Source organism: Cynocephalus volans, chromosome 4, assembly GCF_027409185.1.
Source record: "Cynocephalus volans isolate mCynVol1 chromosome 4, mCynVol1.pri, whole genome shotgun sequence".
NCBI classification, from domain to species: Eukaryota; Metazoa; Chordata; class Mammalia; order Dermoptera; family Cynocephalidae; genus Cynocephalus; species Cynocephalus volans.
This window is the reverse complement of record NC_084463.1, coordinates 117392683-117414715: the sequence shown is the minus strand read 5'-3', so window position 1 is coordinate 117414715 and position 22033 is coordinate 117392683. Positions and strand designations below refer to the sequence as shown.

The 22033-nt window shown below is 48.6% G+C and overlaps 2 protein-coding genes across 2 annotated transcripts in view; one reads left to right on the top strand and one right to left on the bottom strand.

Annotated features, from left to right (window-relative positions):
* Nucleotides 1-3421, bottom strand: part of OTOG (otogelin) — a 90753-nt gene extending 87332 nt beyond the window's left edge. The window contains 3 exon segments of the mRNA XM_063094972.1: nucleotides 2631-2708; nucleotides 3232-3342; nucleotides 3344-3421. Coding sequence (XP_062951042.1) covers nucleotides 2631-2708; nucleotides 3232-3342; nucleotides 3344-3421 — 267 coding nt within the window.
* A 2502-nt stretch (nucleotides 3422-5923) lies between these two features.
* The window catches only part of USH1C (USH1 protein network component harmonin), a 53258-nt gene continuing 37148 nt past the window's right edge, over nucleotides 5924-22033 (top strand). Inside the window, exons 1-2 of the mRNA XM_063093322.1 lie at nucleotides 5924-6002; nucleotides 16317-16384. Of these exons, the coding sequence (XP_062949392.1) occupies nucleotides 5967-6002; nucleotides 16317-16384 (104 nt within the window). The 5' untranslated portion in view covers nucleotides 5924-5966. The remainder of the gene's footprint in view (nucleotides 6003-16316; nucleotides 16385-22033) is intronic.

Here is a 22033-nt window from a genome sequence, read left to right as displayed (position 1 = left end):
CTTGTCATCTCCACGTACCCAGGCTGAACCCCAGCCTCCAGCAAAGGGCTTAGAGCACAGGAAGAACTCAGAAGCCTGGGTCCCTGGAGCCCAACCCCAGATCTTGGTACCCTCCTCGGCAAATGGTCTCTCTACCTTGTCCCCTGACACATATACCCTTCCTCTTCACTGTCCTCTTGGCTCCCTGGGAGGTCACGGCCCATCCTTTGCCAGGTTTCAGTGTTCTTGCCCCACGTTGGCTCCTGCCTGGCTCCTGGGTTCTCCCCAGCAATCCTTACCCAGCAGACCCGGACCCAGGCCCAGCCCACGCAGCCAGGCTCCCATCCTGGTAGTAACCTATCTTCCCAGCCCTTAGAGACCACAGAAAGTAGGAGAAGGTGGGGCTGAGGGAAACAGTCACCACCCTCATCTCGCTCTACAGCCACAAGAGAGCTCTTAATTAAACTCAGTCTTTGTGTCATGCCCTCCTCGCCCCACCTCAGATATGGCATAGCCTCTGAGACTCATGTTATGGGGATAAGACAGGCCCTGCTGTAAAGAGTCAAAGCCTTTTTAAAGAATTCTTCAAATCCTGTCCAAATGATTAGTCTTCAGGATCAACGAGGGATTCTTAATCATTTTTATGCCATGAACCTTTGACAATCTAGTGAAGCTGATGTGGACATCTTCTCAGAACAATGTTTTTAAATACATAAAATAAAACATAAGAGTACAAAGGAAATCAATTACACTGCAACACAGCTATAAAGATGTTTCATAAAAATGTGTGATTTAGTAATATTTGTGCTTCTTATTAGCATCTTAAATAACAAGACCTGGTAAGACTTATCACTGCCAAAATTGAGCGTTAATGCTATCTTGAGGCATCAACGACGATATAAGGTGATAGGAAAATACGAGGGTGCTTCATAAAGTTCATAGAAAGATTCGTATTATTTTTCAATTCTATTTTCCAACAACTTTCTGAAGTACTCTCGTATCTGTGATTTCTATTGGTGACCATCACAGACACTGTTAATATACCTGTGGTTTGTAGCCTATAGTGATAACTGAAAGGGATGCTAGATTTCAGTTGGATTGAGGTTCCTGTAAATAGCAATGCATTTTTTTTTCCCCATCCAAATTCATGAACCTCCTGGTCTACACCACCAATTCTCTGGAGGATGGTTGACCTCTGTAGGAGTGGGGCAGCATTGAAATGAAGGTTGGTCAGCTGCTGGTCTGGGACTCATCCCCACTTCCAGTGTCTGGGGCATTCCAGACAGGAGTTCTCGAAGTGTCCTTGGTACATGGCCCCCAGTCCCCCCACCCCCACTCCAGTCCCATTAGAGGAGGGCCCTTCTAACTCCTTGCTGCTTTAAGGAGTAATGCGAGAAAACTGCCTGGGTCACCTGGCCCAGATGTTTGTGACCCTTCCCCAAGGAAAAGGGGATATGCCTACCCTGGAAACCAGCAAGGAAGGAAGGATCATTTCCCCACTAAAATGAAAGGATTTGTGGAGTCACATGGAGCATTTGTGGTACAGAGAGACAGGCCTAACTTCACCAGGAGACTTTGCTGCACCTGCTCACTGCGAGGCCCTGGCAAGTCATCCACCTACCTCCATTTCCCTATCTATGGAAAGAATAACTATGTTACCTTTTAACTCAAACTGTATTTGCCTGTGATTCTAAAACTTGGCACCTGAAAGAGTGGGAAAACAAGAAACAAAAGACCCAGAGAATCCACATTAGAGAAGAAGCATGTTCCTCACCCGCTTGGGGCCTTCATTATCTATCTATTTCCAAATGGTAAGCAGTTGAGACTCACTGTTTTCTATTATAAACGATGCTCCCCAACCTGCTGGCACAACGGGCTACCCAGAGCTGATCGCTGGGGCTGGGGAGCCTGAGTTGAGGCTCAAGCTGCTCTGGGGGACCTGGCAGCAGGTAGGCTGCATTTGGAACATTTCTGTAGGTATAGAAAGGAGACAAATGCTGGCCAGGATTAGAAAGAGGATTTGAGTGACCTGATCCAGAGATCAAAGAAGTTTGGCAAAGGGAGAAAACAAAACTGCAACAAACACAGAGGATCCCAGGAGGGTGGGCAAAAGGGAGGGTGGACAACAGGGAGGGGTCAAAACTCAAAGGACAGTAAGTAGCTCAGGGCTCTGCTTCTTAGCCAATCCTTCCTTGCAGCCTCCACCAGGTGGCCCCATTTTTGTCTTGCTTCTCAGAGCAGCATTCCCAGGGCACTGCTCAAGATACAGAGAGGAGCCTGTGACAGAGTTGAAGACCTTCGCAGGCCAGGCAGGGAGAAGAGAACTGCACTCTCCTAAACTCTCACCTTCCTACTTTCGCCTGCGGGAGGGGAGAGCTCAGCTGTCTCCTGAAGGGGCCTTGGTGCCCACCTCCCATTAAAAAAAAAAAAAAAAATTGAGCCTGCTTCAGGTCCCCAAGAGACCAGAAAAGTGAGAATAGAAGTGGTGTATGAATTTGCACACTTCAGACTTGCTAGGAACCTGTTTGTTCCCTTCTGAGTAACTCCAGAGACAGCCCTCCTGTAACGTACAGACCTTCCTGGCAGCCTCAGATCCAGACAGAAATAAACCTCCTGCCCAGTGAAGCCCCCTTCCCCAGGTCTCCCCTTACCTGGCCTCCCATCACTGCTGTATCAGCCCCTGTGGCAACGGTCGCCTCCTGGCGGCTGTGGCTAGATGAGAAACAAGTCTGGTGTGTGTGGAGGGCTGAAAATGGGCCATGCTCCCCACCATACCCAGGCCCAACCCATCCTCCATGCTAAACCCCCGGGGTCAGGAATAAAGATGGGGGGTTGCCACAAACTCATTGCTACTCACCTGGGTTCCCGGGCTGGCTCTGCACTGTGGGTGGGTGCTGCAGCTGGAGAGAGGAGATTATTCTCCACTCAAGCTATGCCTCCCTTTGTTGGGGCCTCCCACCACCGGTCCCCCACCTGTAGGAAGCCTCTCCCACATCGCTCAGCATTCCCCATTCTATCTCCCTGCAGCCTTCTCAAATCCTTTCTCCCCTTCCCTAGTGACCCTTCTCCAACAAGGGTCTCCCTCTTTCCTCCCACTGCTTGGGCCCCAGTTCTCTCTAGTTCGCCACCTTGGATCTCTTCCACCCTGCCTAACTTGGGACTCATCCCCTTGGGTCACAGGTCTGCCTCTCTTGCTTTCACGTCCTCTCTCCCCGACCCTCTCCCTGGCTGTCCCTCTGCCCTCCCTCAGACCTTCTCTCTTTTCTCCGTCTTTCCAACTGCCCAGGCCCGTTCCCCTAAACGTGACCCCAGTCCCGATCTCCCTGAGTCCACACTCCTCTCTCAGAGACGCTGCACCGGCAGGGGACTCTCCTGCGGGCTCACCCCGGGGCAGCCAGACGCAAGCCAGCAGCAAGCCGAGCGCGGGCGCTGGGGCTCCCATCGGGGCGCGCGGGGACAGGGAGCCTGAGCGCAGGGCCGGGCTCCCGCGGTGCCGCTCCGGGACGAGGCAGGGTCACACCTTCGCTCTGCAGCGGCGGGCGCTGTCCCTCTGGCTCTCATGCCCCAGGGCTCTCTCGGCCCCTCCTCCCAGGCACTTGGCTCCTCCCCTTGCTAGAGTGACAGGACTGCCCAACTCATTACCATAATTTAGGCGCCAGACGACGGCCCAGCCTTCGCCTTCTTCTCTTCTTGGTCAGTGGCTACCCCTCCCCAGGGGAGACTGGATCCAGATCACCCAGCCCTAAGTCCCCTGGGGAAGTAAGGAGACAGCCTGTGTAGCCCTCAGCTCCCCTAACCTGGGTCCTGAAAGCCCCTTACACTAGAAACTAGCAGTGAGATTGCTGGATCATATGGTATTTTTTTCTATTTTAAGTCTTTTGAGGAAACGTCATACCAAAAAAACAACTTTAATTTTGTGAACCAGGTATAATCTCTGCCTGGGATAAATTTTTAAATGGTGAAAAAGTGGGCCTGAGAGGTTTGGGAACCTGTGCATCACTCACTGGGCCAACATTTAGGGAACACGAACTAGATGCCAGGGCTTGCAGATAATGATGATGATATTGGCCACAGGAGACCCCTGGGCAAGGATACAGATTTAAGATGCATTCATTCATTCATTCATCCATCCATTCAACAAGTGTATTGAGCATCTCTTCCATGCCACACACTGTTCTAAGCATGTAGTGCTAAAGCACACATAGCTATCCTTACGTAGGGTACCTGAAGCATGGGCATGGACGGAAAGGTGAAGAGGAGAGAGCCAAGGGTGCAGCCTTAAAGGACATTGGTTAGGTAATGGGTGAAGGCAGGTTTTTCTCAGAGGAAGCTTGAAAAGGAACATTCATGGGAGAGGAGATCAGAACTCAGTGCTGTCCTCAAAACTGAGAGAGGAGCATTTTAAGAAGGAGGGAGTCTGTGGGAGTAGTGGTTATGCAAAGGAAAGACTGAGGTGGCCAGTGGACCGTATTCCCCTGGTAAGGGAATTCCCACTCTGCCTAGATTCTAAATATGAAATAAATGATTATACGAAGGGTCTTCAAAAAGTTCATGAGAAGATTTGTATTATCTTTTACTTCTATTTTTCCATGAACTGTTGGAAGTGCCCTCATATGAAATGTAGAGAATCAATGAAGTAGTTGGAGGCGAATATATTTTGTGTGGTCTTTTCTGGACCATTGAAAATCCCACAAGTTTTATCTTTTATCTCTGTCTTGACTAGTTAATGCTAAGGTGAGAACATGAATAGTATTTTAAGGTGCTTCTCCAGAAGGGTTTGCATCTTAAACTAGGCAATAATTTAGCCCCAAAATAGTCAGCTTGCAAAACTTCAGTTATTGGGGGAGAGATGCAGAGAGGTGGTCTTTAGGTGCTCCTGAAGTTATAAGGATAAGTGGTTACTTGATTTGGACTGCTGTCCATCTCCTTGCCCCTGCCCCCTGACATGGTGCAAACAGGTCAGGTGCCTGTCTTGGGTTAAGTCTGGGCACAAACCCCACAGTTAAAGCCCCTCCCCCCCACCCCACCAAGCACATACATTCACACTTTTGATTACCCCTCTCCTGACCCTCCCTTTTCCTCTCAGTCTGTCCCAGGCCCGGTTCATTACTGTGTTTGCACCCAGCACTAGAGTTAAGCTAACTTTGGCTGAATTGAATCAGATGAACCAGACAGTCTGGACCCCGGGTAAAGGTCACCCATAAATCAGGATGTCACTGCCAGTCTCTTCATGCTTCAGCAAATGTGTGTGAGTGTGTTCGATTCGGTTTTGGTTCTCTTTTGGTTTTGTTTTTTTGTTTTGTTTTTACTTTTTTGGAAGTGGGGGGAGCCTAGGGAAGGTGGAAGGGGAAGTCAGTTGAGGCGGCACTACCATACTGGTTCAGGCCCCTGGGGCTCCAATAAGCCCCAGCCCTGCCCCCAGGGATTTCACAGATCAAGGACTGATTTCTTCCTAGTGGGGAAAGTGCACGGAGGAGGTCATTATGGATGTACGCTGAAGACGAGATGTGTGACATGGGGTGACGGTCTCAGGAAGGCGGATGGGTCTCTACCCGTGTATCCAAAGAAAACTGACTAGGGGGCCCACCTCCTACCCACCGATGTGAAGAGTCTCCAGACCTCTGTATTCAAAAAAGCCTCAAACCTCCTCCCCACGTCTCCGCGATCGTCGTCCTTAACCGCGTGTGACTGGGGACCATTTCAAGAGGAACGCCAGCCTCGAGCCCCGCTACTGCTACCAGCAGCGCGCGCGCGCGCGTGCACACACACACACACACACACACACACACACACAGACTACGATTCACGACAGGTGTCTCGCGCCTCCCAGCGGCCCCGCCCCGCCTCCTCCCCACCCAGGCCCCGCCCCACAGCTCCCAGGCCCCGCCCCATCCCGAAGGCTGCTCGGCTGGCTCCTGCCAGCTCCTGGCAGCCGGGCACCCGAAGGGAGCTGGTCGTGCAACGACGTGGCCCCATCCAGCCAAGCCATGGACCGGAAGGTGGCCCGAGAATTTCGGCACAAGGTCAGACCTGCCAGAGGCGCCCCAGCTTCGGGGACTCCAGAGTCCCGGGGGGTCGGGGGGGACAGCTCCAGTACTACCCCTCTTTTCCTGCCCAGCTTGAGGGCTCTGGGTGGGCTGGCACCCTTGAGGGTCGTTTGGCTGGCAACAGGGATCCCAATAAAATGAGAAAGGGGGCACTGCGAGTCCAGGTGTAAGGACTGCTAAACTGATCTCCTCAAAGTGTCCTTTCTCCTGCCCTCCAGGGGCCGGGATGGCTCTGGGGTTGGAATTCATTCTGAGATGCCCCATAGTGGGCAAATCCCCCCCCCCCCGCTTCTTAGTGCCCCCAGCTCAGGACTTTTGAAGCCTGTGGAGAGAGTCTGGGGCAGTATCTGAGAGGTGAGGACTGGGAGAAGGAAACTGTGTGTACTCTCTCTGCCCTTTGACCTCAAAATGCAAGTTAGAAGCATTTCAGGGAGTCCCCTACCTGCCTCCGGACCTTTCTCGGGGCCTGAGAAATAACTGAGGAACTGGTGATGGCCAGGGTGCAGTGGGGAAGAAGTGAGGACGTACTGAGAGTGTGAGGAGCTGGGCTCTAGCCAGCCACATCCTTCAGGCAGAGCCACATCTCCCCTGCTGTGGGACTTCATTAGTGGTCCGGGGTCCTAAAAGACTATCATGGGAAGCTGGGCATTTCCAGAACTGTTTCTAAAGCTATACAGGATCTGCTGAGGCCCTGGGGACAGAGGACCGTTGAAGAGACCCAGTGGACCTCCCCACCAGGCCTTAGGATCCCTCAGAGTCTGGAGTGAAACCACAGGTGTCTGGAGCTACTCACAGGCCCTGCCTGAGAGGTGGTCAACTGTGCTCTGAGGCCATCCCAGAGCCCCAGAGGGGGAGTGTCTTTAGACCAAGCCAAACCCCTTCCTGGGTCTGAGGGGCAGAGCATAGGCAGGCAAGGTCAGGGTGCTTAACCCCTGCCTTCCCATAGAGAGGCCAAGAGAAACCCAAGAAGCCAGCCAATGTGGGCCACAGGGGCTAAGGACCCAGGGCTGAGGATCATTCATTTAATAAACATGTTTTGAGCACCTATTCTGTGCCAGACCCAGTCTGTACCCTCAAATTGCAGGCCGTGTGGGTGGGAGACAGACCCTTTGCTAGTAATTACCCACGGCTGGGTGTTGATTATTGGGACCAATGTTTGGTAGGGTCACACAAGGGACAGCTCATAATGGCAGAAGTCTCCTAAAAACAAGGCCTTGGGCATCCCGGATCCTGCTCCCAGGGCTGAGAAATAGCTGGAAGTTCCATAAGAGTTCAGCTGGCAAATATCAAGAGCAGAATGAGATAGTGTTCACCAGTGCATCCTGTTTCAAAAGGATGTGTGGGGAGAAATTTCAGCCACTGAGGACATTTGGTGAGTGTAGATTTCAGGCAACCCACTTAGAAGGAGCTCAACCTCTCATCCCCCACCCCAAGACTTGGGCTTGAATTTCACTTTACAGCCCCTGCACTGTAATGTCAGCCTCTCTTTTGCCTTCTTCCAGTGGGTACCTACTCTGCCTGTTTTGCGAGAATCACCTCTGAGTCTCTGGTGCCTGACTCCACCCCTGAGTTTGCCCCTGTTTTTTCTCCCCAGGCTCCACAGGCTCCAAATGGCCTCAGGTCTCTGTGTTTCTACAGCCCTGCTCTTCCTCATCACAAGAGTCATTGCCTATTAATGCCCTTGTGTGTGCAGGAAGGGCAGGCACCATGCTGGGCAAGGCCTGGGTTGGACTTTGTGCCCTGCTGCCTCAGAGACAGCAGCAGCCTTCCCCTCCTAGGTTGGGGATCGTTCAGGAACTGGGGAGAGAAGAGAAAGCAGCAGAAGATGCTGGGTGAAATTTATAGCCTGCTGTTGATTGCTTTCTAGATGTCCCTTTCTTTGTGTTTTGGAGCAAATATCCCCCTGGGGAATGATGTGCAATCTAAATCCTTAGTTGTTAGAGGTGGTATTTAAGGTAGTGTGTTATAATAGAAGAAGCTGTGTGACCTTGAGCAAGTTACTTAACCTCTCTGTGCCTCAGTGCTCTAATTTGTGAAATGAGGATAACAATATTTAACTAATAAGGATATCATGAGTGCTGAATGAGATCTACATGTGTGCAGGAAGCTTACATAGACCCTAGCACTTTGAGAGTCCTCAACAAATGTCCACTGTTGTATATTTTATGGAGTTACAGAACTGGGATCAAATGTCCCTGTCACTAACTGCCAGTGAGACCTTGGGTAAGCCACTTAATCTCTCTGAGCTTTAGTTTCTTTAGCTGTGAGATGGGATTCCTAGTGCTTACCTCATGAGACAGGATTAAACAGGATTCAAGTACTGGTGCTCTGGGCCCACAGTAACCACACTGTTCCCAGCCGATGACTACAGGATGTCCTGCTGTAGGAGCCAATAGGTCCCAGGCATTTGCTTCTCTCAGCTTGTGCAGTTTGCCCAAGGGCCCCAGCAGCACTTACATGCCCTTCCCTGTAACAGGTAACAGCCTTGGGCCAGGAAGAGGAGTGGAAGGGCTGGCATGATCAGAAACTAAGGTTTCTCCCCCAGAGAACCAGCTTTTCAAAGAAATACTGCTCCTCTGTTCACAGCACGTGCGCATTGCAGGAACTTGGTTACTCATTTGCTCAAAAAGTATTTACAACCTTTTCACCAATCATGCATTTATGGACATCTCTACTGTACCCTGCCCAAGACTAGGCATCTGGGGGTGGGGCAGCATGAGTAAGGCCAGAAAGAGTCCCTGCCTTCAAGGAATTTACTAACCATTCATTTACTCATTCATTTACTCACACATACAATAGATATTGACTGAGCTCCTAATACGTGCCAGGCAGTACTGTAAGCATGGAAAAACAAAACAAAGCCCCTGCCCTGTTAGAGAGTACATGCTAGTGGGGAAGACAGTCAGTTAACAAGTAAACCAATAAAAGTATCATATACTGCCAAGTAGTGGCAAATGCTATGAAAAAAATTAACACAGGTGAAGGGAAAGAGAGTATCGAGATGGTACTTTATATAGCATAGTGATGAAGGCCTCTCTGAAGAGGTGATATTTGAGCAGAGACCTGGAAGAAGTGAGAGGAGGCACCGTGGGGATACATGTGGAAGAGCATTCCAGGAAGAGGGACCAGCAAGTGCAAAGGCCCTGGGGCAGGCATATGCTTGTTGTGCTTAGGAGCGGCAGGTAGGACAGTGTGTCTGAGAGGAATTATGGAGTAGAGAGCGGTGATAAATGGGTCAGAGGGGTTGGGGCCTGGTAGGCAGTGGTTAGGACTTTGACTTTTGTTCGAAGTGTGATGAGAAGCCAGCATGGGAGGGCCAATTTACATTCGCTGTAAAAGGGATTGCCCTGCAGAGAACAGAACAGACAGAAAGGGCCAAGAATAGAAGGGGAACCCAAGTCAGGAAGCTCCTGCAGTAGCTCAGGCCATAGGCGGAAGCTTGGAATAAGGTGAGAACAGGTCAGACAGAGGATGCATGTTAAGGGTAGAACTGACAGGCTTTGCTGATGGGCAGGCTGTGGATATGGAGAGAGACATCAAAGGTGAGTCCATCTTTGGGGAGAAAGAGCAGATGTAGACCTTCAAGTAGAGAAGAGACTAAGAAGGCCGGTGGGGTCAGGGCTGGAGATAAGCAACAGTGTGTCCTTGGAGTATAGGTCGGTCCTGAGACCGATAAGGTCACTTAGAGAGACAAAGACCCAGGACAGCCTGGGGCACTCCACCTTTCGGAGGAGAAGGAGCAGCAAATGAGGCAGGAGAACCAGGAGGAAGACATGACCACCGTGCCAAGCACTGGGTCAAATGCTACAAACTAGCTGGCAAGAGAAGAGACTCTTGAAAAGATGAAGGGTATGTCTATGGCCTTGATGGTGGTGATGGTTTTACAGGTGTATACTTACCCCCAAACTCATCGAGTTGTATGAATTAAATATGCACAGCTTTTTACATATCGATCATACCTAAATAAAGTGGTTTTAATATCAAAGAAAGAAAAGATAGAGAATAATAAAGCAAGAGGCAAATAAACCCAGTATATCTGGGGTGCACACTATGAGGGCCTGGAAAGAAGTGTGGCTGGATCCATTCATCCCACCAGTATTCATGGAGGGCCACTCCCTGCCAGCTGCTGAGGATATAGAATTTGCATCCCTTTATTCTTACTTATTTTTATTTAACAAACACATAGGACTTACTTGCCAGGCACTGTTGTAAACTCTTCATAATTATTAACTCATTGAATTAATAATAAAAACAATTATTAATCTCTCATAGAAGGATTAAATTCTATAAAAAAGAGACTTTTATCCCCATTTTACAGATGAGGAAACTGAGGCACAGGTGTGCAGACCCGGTTGGGGAAGGGACTTGTTGGCTCCTCCACACTCATACCCCAGACCTATGTCTGGGCCACACACAGGTCCGTAGGAGACAGGCAGATAAAGAGAGAAAGTCGGGCCGAGCCCATGGCGCACTTGGGAGAGTGCGGCGCTGGGAGCACGGCAACGCTCCCCCTGCGGGTTCGGATCCTATATAGGTATGGCCGGTGCACTCACTGGCTGAGTGCCGGTCATGAAAAAGACCAAAAAAAAAAAAAAGAGAGAGAGAGAAGGTCAACACAACTCGGAGAGTCTCATGGCGGAGGTGGGGACACAGTGCTGTTGCACGCACAGAGAATGATGTTACAGACTTTGTGGGGGAGGCTGATGAAAGGCTTAAACAAGAAGAGGGGACATTTGAGGTGAATCTTACAGGTAGAGGAAGAGTCCCCAGAGAGGAAATACTGCTGGTACCACCACACTAATGGCTAATGTTTCATACCAGCCAGGGTCGCAGCAGGGAGCAGATGGTTCATCCAAAGGGGAAACCAAAGAGAGCTTTATGAAGGGACAGTGTAGAAAAGGGCAGGGATACCTGAAGGACGAGGCGTGGTCACACACCCTGGGGCTGGCAGCAGGAAGCCAGCACCCATGAGGGACTGGGGGAGGGAGGGTCACCAGACTGGAGAGAACCAGGGCTGCAGAGCGAGGCCCAGACAGGAGCTGCAACCTGAGGTGGAGGGACTTGCCTAATCGTGGTCCAGCAATCAGTGAGCCAGGGACTAAGAACAATTCCTTTCTCCTAGCGCCCTCTCCTCTCCTGCTTGTGCCTGCCCATGGCTGGACACAGCAGGAAGCCAGAGGGCATGGGAGACCAGGCAGAGTCTCCTGGGAGAGGGCAGAGAAGGCTGGAGACACAAAAGAAAAGATCCAGCACACATTTGGGAGCCTTTGAAATGTCTCGGGCACTGTTGTAAGTGCTTTACACGTACTCACTCGTTGAATCCCCACAACAGCCTAAGGAGGGTTCATCGAGTGGAACAACATGCATTATTCAATTTGTTCTTGCTCTCTGTCTCCCTGTTTGGCTGGGTGCACACAGAAAGTTGAATTTGCAAGAGTTAAGTGTTGTGTGGTTTCCCTGTGCAGCTGTCCTGAAGGGCTACTCTATACGGGGGAATACAGGGAGAGGAGGCGGCCCAGATTTTGCCTCCAAAGCCCCAGGCAAGGGCCTGAACACTGTGAGGGTGGAGGTGATTCCTTCATACAGACTGATAGCACAATGCCACTTGAGCATCAGCCAGAGAATGCTAATGCTGGGTGAGGATGGGAGGTTAGTGTGATAAAGAGACCCCCCCAACACTTACTTGTAGAAACTCCTTGGGGTTTCTGTGCCTAGCTAGCATCAAGAGGAATCCAAGAAAAGGAAATGCTTTCTAAACCTAGCTGGAGAAAGAAAATTGGTGTCTTACACACAGTAGTTACTCGATAAATGTATATTGGACAATGCATACAAAAAAGTGATATATGGTAAATGGATACCATGTGGTGGTTTGAAAAAAAGCAGAGGTCTTAGAGCCAGCAGGCTTAGGTTAAAGTCTCACCTCTGCCACTTCTCTTAGCCTCTAGTTTCTCATCTGTAAATTTCCTCAGTCACGGCAGACAATCAGTAAGCAGCGTCTGGGAGGCAGGTGAGGAGGCTCTGTGCTGGCGTGATTGGGAAAGACTCTAGAAGAGTCTTGGACCTCACCTTAGATGAAGGCGAGCTCACATGGCAGGAGGGAGGGGAGTCCATCTTGCGCAGGTCTGCAGACTGGTCTTCTGTCACAAGCTGGACATGAACTAAGAGGAGACAGATCCAGGAGGCTGTGGCAGATGGGTGCTGAGGAGCCATGGGACTTGACCCAGCACTGGGCCAACAGGGTAGAAGGAAGGCTCTAGACTAGAGAAAGCAGAGTTCATTCCTCATTCAACAGACAGCCCTGAGCACTGCATGCCCATGTGCACAGCAAGGTGCTGGGAGCAGGGAAACAAAGCGCATGGGTGGAGGGCAGGGAAGAAATGAGTGTGGGAGACCCACCAGGCACAGGGTGCTTTACATGCCCTGAGCACAAGTTGCTGGGAGAACGGCACAAAGTGCCCTGGAGAGGGGATCCCAGAGGCTTGTCAGAGGCTCCCCGAAGCTGCCCCTTGGACTGGTGCTAGGTGGAATTCCAGGAGAGGGTACTATATAACTTTTTTTTTTTGTCATTTTTGTGACCGGTAAGGGGATTGCAACCCTTGGCTTGGTGTCGCCCGCACCGCACTCAGCCAGTGAGCACACTGGCCATCCCTATATAGGATCCGAACCCGCGGCGGGAGCGTCGCTGTGCTCCCAGCGCCGCACTCTCCCAAGTGAGCCACGGGGTCGGCCCCTATATAACTTTTTAAATATATAAAAAGTGAAATTTGAGTTATGGTGGTGATGTTACTGCACATTAGGGCCTCCAGAGTAACTTCCAACCTTCTCAGTTTTCTTTCTTGGTGCCTGTTAAAGCCCGAAAAGTGAGGCGTGAGTATGTGTTTTTACTTGGGTGTGGTCAGAGACTAAAGCAGTGCTGTTACCTCTGATTCTCTGCAGAGACATTTCCAGCTGGGGAATGATCCCTCCATGTGTAGGATCTCCTGTGCAGAAACCATTTTTCAACTTTTTTTAAAAATTATTTTTCACTTAGATTCATATTTAAAGAGCATTCACATAAACCAGATCTATTTTCGCTGCTGTTACGTTATATAGAGAAATTTTTTAATGGATGAGTTGGATACAGAGGTAGATGGGACTTTCTGAGTGAGGATGGGGGTTTCTGTGTGTCGGGAGAAGGGTCTGTTCAGCTGTAGCCTGAGTCCCACTTGGGATGTGGTGGAGATGACCTTGGAGAAGCAGGCAGGCAAGGGAAGACCGAAGCTAGGGTTTGAATGACCTAACTGGTGAGAGTGTGTGGACATGAGGCTGAAGAGCTGAACTCTGTGAGCTGTCTCAGAAGGAAACTGCTAGGGTGCGATTTCTGGATGGGGGCCTCTGGAGGGCTGCCCACAAGGGCCAGGATCCAGGGACCCCAAGTAGGTAGCAGGCTCTTATCTACAAAGACCATCTCAAGTAATATGTGCTTGGCCCAGGGAAGGCAGAAAAACATAATCCTAGACCCCAAAGCTGGAAATTCCCTGAGTCTTCTACTTCTACTTAGTGCGTAATAAACAATGTCTACTGAGGACAGCCTGTCACAATTGAAACTTAATGATGCAGCTGAATGCATTTCTGCCAAGAGGGGTGGCAGAGAACTTCAGTCCTAAAGCCTCAGGCAATGAGGCTCTTTCCTTTTTCTTGTGTCATCACCAAAGGCTAGAGCCTAATTCTAGGGCAAAGAGACAGAGGCAGATTGAATGGCATACTCCAAGGCCCTGAGGCTGGAGAGAGGTCAGGGATCCTCTTTCCAATTAAATCAGATGGGACTTTTATGCTCCCTAACGAGTCATTCAAACAATATTCTGTTTTCTCACTCATTGTGAACCAAGCCAAAAGCAAGATGGGGATTAAAGATAAGGAAGAATTTCTTGAAAGCAAAGGGTTTGAAACTTTGGCCTAAAGGAACTTTAGGAGTTATTTTCCCTTGGAAGGCCTCAGTCATACTAAATGGACATGGTGCAGCAGAAAGAGCACAGGCTTTGTAGTCAAACCTTGGTTCAGATCTTAGCTCTGCTTTTTAGCTGTGGGGCCTTGGGTGAGTTCACTTAACCTCTCTGATTCTCAGTTTTCTTATCTGCAAAATGGTGTGAAAATATCAACCTCATTGGGCTGGTGTGATAAAACATGGACTAAAGCCCATAAAAAGCTCCTGGTGCCACTGCATGGGAGCTCACGGGGACTCTGCAAATATTTCCCTTCCCCTTCTGTCCCATGATTCCCTTCCTCCTACCTGAATTGTATAGGCATACCAGGAGGCAGGGGGACAAATTCACTCAATATTTATTTATTGAGCACTTACTATGTGTTAAGCACAAGGAATTTAAAAAAAAACAAACCTCATCCTTCGCCTTGTGGGGTTTTCCATCTAGTGAAGTAGACAGACAAAACAATTCACGAAAAAAGCAAACCTTAAATTACAAATTGTAATTGATGTGATGACAGAATTGAAACATCTCTGAGGGGTGGGAGTGGGTTCTCTCTCTGTGAATGGGCACGGAACACCTCTCTGGGGAAGGAGGCCAGCCATGCAGGGAAGGGGGGAAACAATCCAGGCAGAGGGAACAGCGTTACCCCAAGGCCCTGAGGCTGAAGAGAGTGTGGCCTGTGGGAGGAACCAAAAGGAGGCCCGTGTAGCCAGGAAGAGTGGTAGGAGAGCTGGTTGAGCTTTAATAAGGTGAGGAGTCTGGATTTGGTTTTAAGTGCAATGAGAAACTATTAAGCAAGCAGGTTACATGATCTAATTTATAAAGATATTTCTAGTCCCCAGTCCTTGGGGTGTTCAATACATTTCTCTGCTCAGACTCCTCCAGCATAGCCCAATGTGGGCAGCCCAGGTAGAGTGTGTAGAGAGTCTAGGCTGTGTCTTTACAGAGATGGGCTTTTGGAGGTACTCACTTGTGTGGTGTATGCAAGAGCCCAGTCTACCATCCTAAGATATAGTACCATGCATCAAGCAGATGCTTACATTCCCTATCTTCTAGCTGGCTGGGAGCCCCTTGAGGTAGGGAAAAAGCAGGGGTGCTCTTACTGGAGCAGGTGGGGTGAACTTCTGTAGCACCTGAAGCCCAGGCTGTGGTCAGCGGAGGGCAAGCCTGCTAGGTTGTTCTCATCTTCAATGAAATGCTCAGCCTGATTTTAGAGGGAAGGGGGTCTGCCAGAGGGAAACCAGAAATCTGCCTTCTGTACTCCCTGCTCAGGCTCAGAAATCCCAAGGGCTAAGCCCAGCATGTCCTCCCTGTCTTAGGAAAGACAGACTGCTCCTGGTCTTTCAGAACCCTTGAGATACCCACAGAAAAATAAGGCTGCTCTGGCCCTCCTCTGAGAACCAATCAGGTAGAATCTTGCAGCTTCCAGCAGCAGCTTCTCACCATGAAGGGCTGAGGACTAGAGCCTAGAGGAGGAGGGACCTTCTGATCCCTCAGGCTTCCACCTTGCCCTGTTGCCCAGTTTGGGGCTGAAGAGAGAGCCAAGGACATGGTGCATAGAGATTCACACTGAGCTATCCCAGGGAGTAGTATTCAGAGCTCCTGGCCCACCAGCTCCCCTGGGATTGAGATGCTAATAAAATAGCTCCTGAACCTGACCTTAGAGCCCCAGCCATTGACGTCAGCAAAGTTGAAGTGATGTAACCTGACTCTCCCCCTGCGGGGGACAGGGGACGTGAAAGGACCTGGGGAGGGGGAAGGAGTGGCCAGAAGGCTGACTAATGGACAGAACTCAAGGCCAATCCAGCTTAGGCCAGGACAGAGCAAGGTGGAGTTTCCCTGTTGTTGGTATCACAGAATTTGGTGGCAGGATGCTGCCAGTGGGTAGGATGTGCTATCTGAGTGAATGGCCCAAATCCTTCCTGAAAGCATTTATCCTGCACTACAGCCACCATCAGGTAAGACATGGGCTGCTTCCAGGTACAGGTGGCATAGCAATAGGGGTGTGTCACTGTCACATGGGCCTTCACATGTGTGCATATGTATGTGCATCCCTGTGTGTGCACACCTGCCACCACACCAGGGACAAGGCTCAGCCTAGCCACATCTGGATGTGCAGAGGTACCCCTGTGGCCACGTTGGGGTGGTCTGCTCAGGTCTGACAAACTGGGGTCAGACAGACAGCCTGGCTTCTGGCTTCCCTGGTCTCCTCACAAACCCAGCCCTGAGAAGATGCTTGGGTGGTCCCTGGGGTGGCCTCTCCTCTGTGGGGTCTTATACGGAGTTGGTGGGCCTTAAGCTATAATCCTGCCCTTGGGTTTTCCAGGTGGATTTTCTGATTGAAAATGATGCAGAGAAGGACTATCTCTATGACGTGCTGCGGATGTACCATCAGTAAGTGTGCTGGGTCCAGCTTCCATGGACCACCCTGGGTACCTCTGTCTTCAGGAAGCCCGAGAATAGTTGTTCTGAGACAGAGGAGCTCAGGAGGCAGATTCTCAGTGCTCTTGGGAGTCAAATGGACATGACATTCGCTCGTTTCAGCAAATATTTACACAAATACTTAGTGCTTGGCTCTGTGCTAGGGGCTGGGGCTACACTTGTGAGCAAGATAGACTGGTCTCTGCTCTCAGGTTTCTCACAACTGATGGGAGAGACTGTCAAGTAGCCAGATAGGCTCAATAGAGCGTGATTGTTGGGACAGAACAAGAAATGCCAACTGGTCCCAGCCCCTGTGTCAGATATCTCTGATCACACACTTGCTTTTTGATTCATTTGGCACACATTTACAGGCTCCTGCCACTTGCTGGGCACCATGCAGAATCTGGGAATGAATGAGACCCACTTCTTTTCCTTGAGTCACTCGTGGGCTGGTAGGGAGAGATGGACAGACACACAGTACTACAAACACAAAGAATGCTGATAGAAATTACAGTAGAATAACTGCTAAGTAGAGGTAGGAATGTGAAGAAAGGAGTTTTCACTTCTAACTGTGGGGGCTGGGGGAGGACAGGAAGGCTTGAGCTGGGCTTTGAAGGATTTTGGCAGGTGGACTATCAGGGAAGAGCACTCCAGGCTGAGGGATCAGCATCAGCAAAGGTGCAGAGGCATGAAAGCCCAGGGTGTGAATGGGGAATGGTAAGTAATCAGGGGGAGTAGGACCTGGGGTACACAGAGACCATACATAGCCATAAGGCTGGAGAAGTTCCATGGAGATAGGCCATGGAGGGCTCTGTGCCTGCCAAGGAGAATGGGTTTTGTCTTTGGACAAAGGGTTTCAAGAAGGGGAGTGACTCACGTTTAGAAAAAGTTAGATGAGGCCCCCGGCAGGAGAGGCTGCCTCATTTACAGGCAACAGCTTTGAAGTGTGGAGCAGGAAAAGAACTGATTCTTAGCTGCAAAAGCGAGTCTTGAAACAGGGAACACGGCGCCAGGGCTGCTGTGGATGCAGCCAGGATCCCGGAGGCTGGGGCCGCACTGAAGGCGGCCAGCTGCCCTATTCAGGATTCGAGGTTTCAGGCCGGCATTAAAGAAGATTCCTGGGAGCGCCCGAGCGGCGCCGCGACTGAACAGCCCGAGGCGGCAGCGCCGAGAACACGGAAGGCAACAAACCAGAGACAGAGCGAGCGCCCGACCTGGCACAGCACTGTGAGTGATCCCTGGCCCACGCGGCTCCCGCCTGCACCACCAGGCCACTCACTGCCCCGGTGCTGCCTCCATTTTCCCAGGTGCGGGCAGCTCCGCCCTGCTCGGCCATCACTGAGCCCATTTGCTTGGCCTGGCGCGGGGCTTTCCGGACCCTGCGGGCCGGCCTCCTCTCCCACTCCCTCCGCGGTTCTCTGGCGGGGCTGGGGGTGTGGGGCGTCCCGACCAGTGTTGGGAGGGCTAGAAAGTACGGGCGGGCCGACTGTCACTCCACCACACCCTGGACTCCGGCCCGGTAAACTTCCTGTTACTGGGAGGCAGATAACATCTCTGCGACCACCAGTTTGGAAAAAAGCCTAACGAATTTCTGGTTGGGAATAGTGTGGTAGGAGAGTTCCCAGGTCCGCTTGAACCTGCCGGAGAGCAGGCTGCAGGCAGGCACTAGACTCGGTTTATACCGGGGGGATACAAAGGTGAACAAGACCCGAGAAAGATCTACACAGTGCTACAAAGGCACCCAGAGAGACCGGTTGTCTGTGCCTAGCAGAAACCTGATAGACTTCCTGGGCGAGGCGGTGCTGAGCAGGGTCTTGAAGGCCCAGCTGATAGACGAGGGGTGCAGAAGACACGCCCCAGCCCAGCACAGTGTGCACAGAGGGGGGAGACTCGACAGAAACCACACACCCGGTGGGGTCGCCACTGCACGATCTAACAGCCTGGGCCAGAGCACACGGAACGGGGAGAAGTCCTGTACAGAAAGTGAAAGCTCAACAGAGATCACACACCCTGTGGTACGTGATCCACCAGCCCAGCAGAGTACAAGCTGACCAGAAAGGTGGATCCCGGGAGAAGCCCAAGACCCGAGGCAACCACACACACAAGACACTAGAGGCCAACTGAACAGTCACGGCGGGAGCCATACCAAATTAGCAACCACAGCAACATCCTAGTTAGTCATTAGTCTCAAACCGGTGGACTGTGAAACCCCCTGCCACAATGAATAAACACCAAAAAAAAGACACCAGAAATACAAAAAATCAAGAAAGTACACCACCAAAAGTTAATAAATCTCATACTCTAGATCCTATAGAACAAGAAGCCCTTGAAATAACTGACAAGGAATTTCGAGTGATAATTCTAAGGAAACTGAATGAGATACAAGAAAACTCAGCTAGACATCATGATGAAATGAGGAAAAGTATACAGGATCTGAAAGAGGAAATATACAAGGAAATCAATGTCCTGAAAAAAAATGTAGCAGAACTTGCTGAACTGAAGAAATTATTCAGCGAAATAAAAAACACAACGGAGAGTTTAACCAGCAGGCTTGTCGAAGTTGAAGAGAGAACCTCTGAACTTGAAGATGGGCTGTTTGAAATAACACAAGCAGACAAAAAGAAAGAAAAAAGAATCAAGGACATGGAAGAAAATCTGAGAGAGATATCAGACAACCTCAAGCGCTCAAATATCCGAGTCATGGGTATTCCAGAAGGGGAGGAAAATGGAGATTCCATTGAAAACATATTCAACAAAATAGTGGCAGAAAACTTCCCAGGTATAGGAAAAATCACAAATCTTCAGATCCAGGAAGCTCAACGATCTCCAAACGTATTCAACCCAAAAAGGCCTTCTCCAAGACATGTCATAGTCAAATTGGCAAAACTCAGAGACAAAGAGAGAATCTTAAAAGCTGCAAGAGAGAAGCGTCAGATCACCTATAAGGGAGCCCCAATCAGGTTAACATCAGACTTCTCATCACAAACCCTAAAAGCTAGAAAGGAATGGGATGATATTTTCAAAATACTAAAAGACAAAGATTGCCAGCCAAGAATACTCTACCCTGCAAGGCTATCCTTCCGAAATGAGGGGCAAATAGTATATTTCTCAGACAAACAAAAACTGCGGGAGTTCACTACCACAAGACCACCCTTACAAGAAATCCTCAAGGGAGTACTGGGTTTGGTTCCCGAAAAATAACTACCACTGCCATAAAAACCTAAGAAAAATCTAAACCCGCTAGTACAATAAAAGTGGCATTCATGAAGAGAAAACAAGCTAACAAAAACACTATCTACAACCTAAGGAACCAACAAACAAAGAAACCAAACAGTAAATCAGAAAGCAAGGAACAAAAGACACCTAAGACAACCAAACAACCAATAAAATGCTAGGAATAAATCAACACCTTTCAATAACAACTCTTAATGTTAAAGGCTTAAATTCCCCAATTAAAAGACACAGACTGGCTGACTGGATCAAAAAGCAGGACCCAACTATATGCTGCCTACAAGAGACCCACCTCACCCATAAAGATTCACACAGACTAAGAGTGAAAGGATGGAAAAAGATTTACCATGCAAACAGAAAAGAAAAACGAGCAGGAGTGGCTATTCTTATATCTGACAAAATAGACTTTAACCTAAAAACCATAAAAAGAGACAATGAGGGACACTACTTAATGATAAAAGGACTGATCCATCAAGAAGACATAACAATCATAAATATGTACGCACCCAATGTTGGAGCAGCCAGATTTATAAAACAAACTCTATTAGACCTAAAGAAGGAAATAGACACTAATACCATAATAGCAGGGGACCTGAACACTCCACTGTCAATATTAGACAGATCATCTAGGCAAAGAATCAGTAGAGAAACACAAGATCTAAACAAGACTCTAGACCAATTGGAATTGGCAGATATCTACAGAACATTCCACCCAACAACCTCAGAATATTCATTCTTCTCATCAGCACATGGATCATTCTCCAGGATAGATCACATATTAGGTCACAAATCAAGTCTCAATAAATTCAAAAAAATTGGAATTATCCCATGTATCTTCTCAGACCACAATGGATTAAAACTAGAAATTAATAACAAACAAAACTCTGGAAACTATGCAAACACATGGAAATTAAACAGCATTCTACTTAATGACATATGGGTCCAAGAAGAAATCAAGCAGGAAATCAAAAAGTTTATTGAAACTAATGAAAACAATGATACATCATACCAAAACCTGTGGGATACTGCAAAAGCAGTATTGAGGGGAAAATTTATTGCATTAAATGCTCACTTCAGAAGAATGGAAAGATGGCAAGTGAACAACCTAACACTTCACCTTAAAGAACTAGAAAAACAAGAACAATCCAATCCTAAAGTTAGCAGATGGAATGAAATCATTAAGATCAGAGCAGAACTGAATGAAATTGAAAACCAAAAAACAATTCAAAAGATCAACGAATCAAAAAGTTGGTTTTTTGAAAAGATAAATAAAATTGACAAACCATTAGCATGGCTAACAAAAAAAAGAAGAGAGAAGACTCAAATAACAAAAATTAGAAATGAAAAAGGCGATATTACAACTGATTCATCTGAAATACAAGGAATCATTCGAGACTACTACAAACAACTATACGCCAACAAATTTGAAAATCTGGAGGAAATGGATAAATTTCTGGACACACACAAGCTCCCAAAACTGAACCGTGAAGACGTAGAAAATCTGAATAGACCAATAACAATAAAGGAGATTGAAGCTGTTATCAGAAGGCTCCCAACAAAGAAAAGCCCAGGACCAGATGGATTCACAGCAGAATTTTACCAAACATTCAAAGAGGAATTGACACCGATTCTTTACAAACTATTCCAAAAGATTGAAACGGACGCAAATCTCCCAAACTCATTCTATGAAGCAAACATCATCCTGATACCAAAACCAGGTAAAGATATAACCAAAAAAGAAAACTACAGGCCGATATCCTTGATGAATATAGATGCAAAAATCCTCACTAAAATACTAGCAAACAGAATACAGCAACACATACGAAAAATTATTCATCATGATCAAGTGGGATTCATCCCAGGGATGCAAGGTTGGTTCAACATACGCAAATCAATAAATGTGATACACCATATTAATAAACTCAAACACCAGGACCATATGATCATCTCTATAGATGCTGAAAAAGCATTTGATAAAGTTCAGCACTCATTCATGACAAAGACCCTCTATAAGTTAGGTATAGAGGGAAAGTATCTCAACATAATTAAAGCCATATATGACAAACCCACTGCCAATATCATCCTGAATGGGGAAAAGCTGAAAGCTTTTCCTTTAAGAACAGGCACTAGACAAGGATGCCCACTCTCACCACTCCTATTCAACATAGTGTTGGAAGTACTAGCCAGAGCAATCAGAGAAGAGAAGGAAATAAAGGGCATCCAGATTGGACAAGATGAAGTCAAACTGTCCCTGTTTGCAGATGACATGATCCTATATATCGAACAGCCTAAAACCTCTACAAAAAAACTGTTGGAATGGATAAATGATTTCAGCACAGTAGCAGGATACAAAATCAACACACAAAAATCAGTAGCATTTCTTTTCTCCAA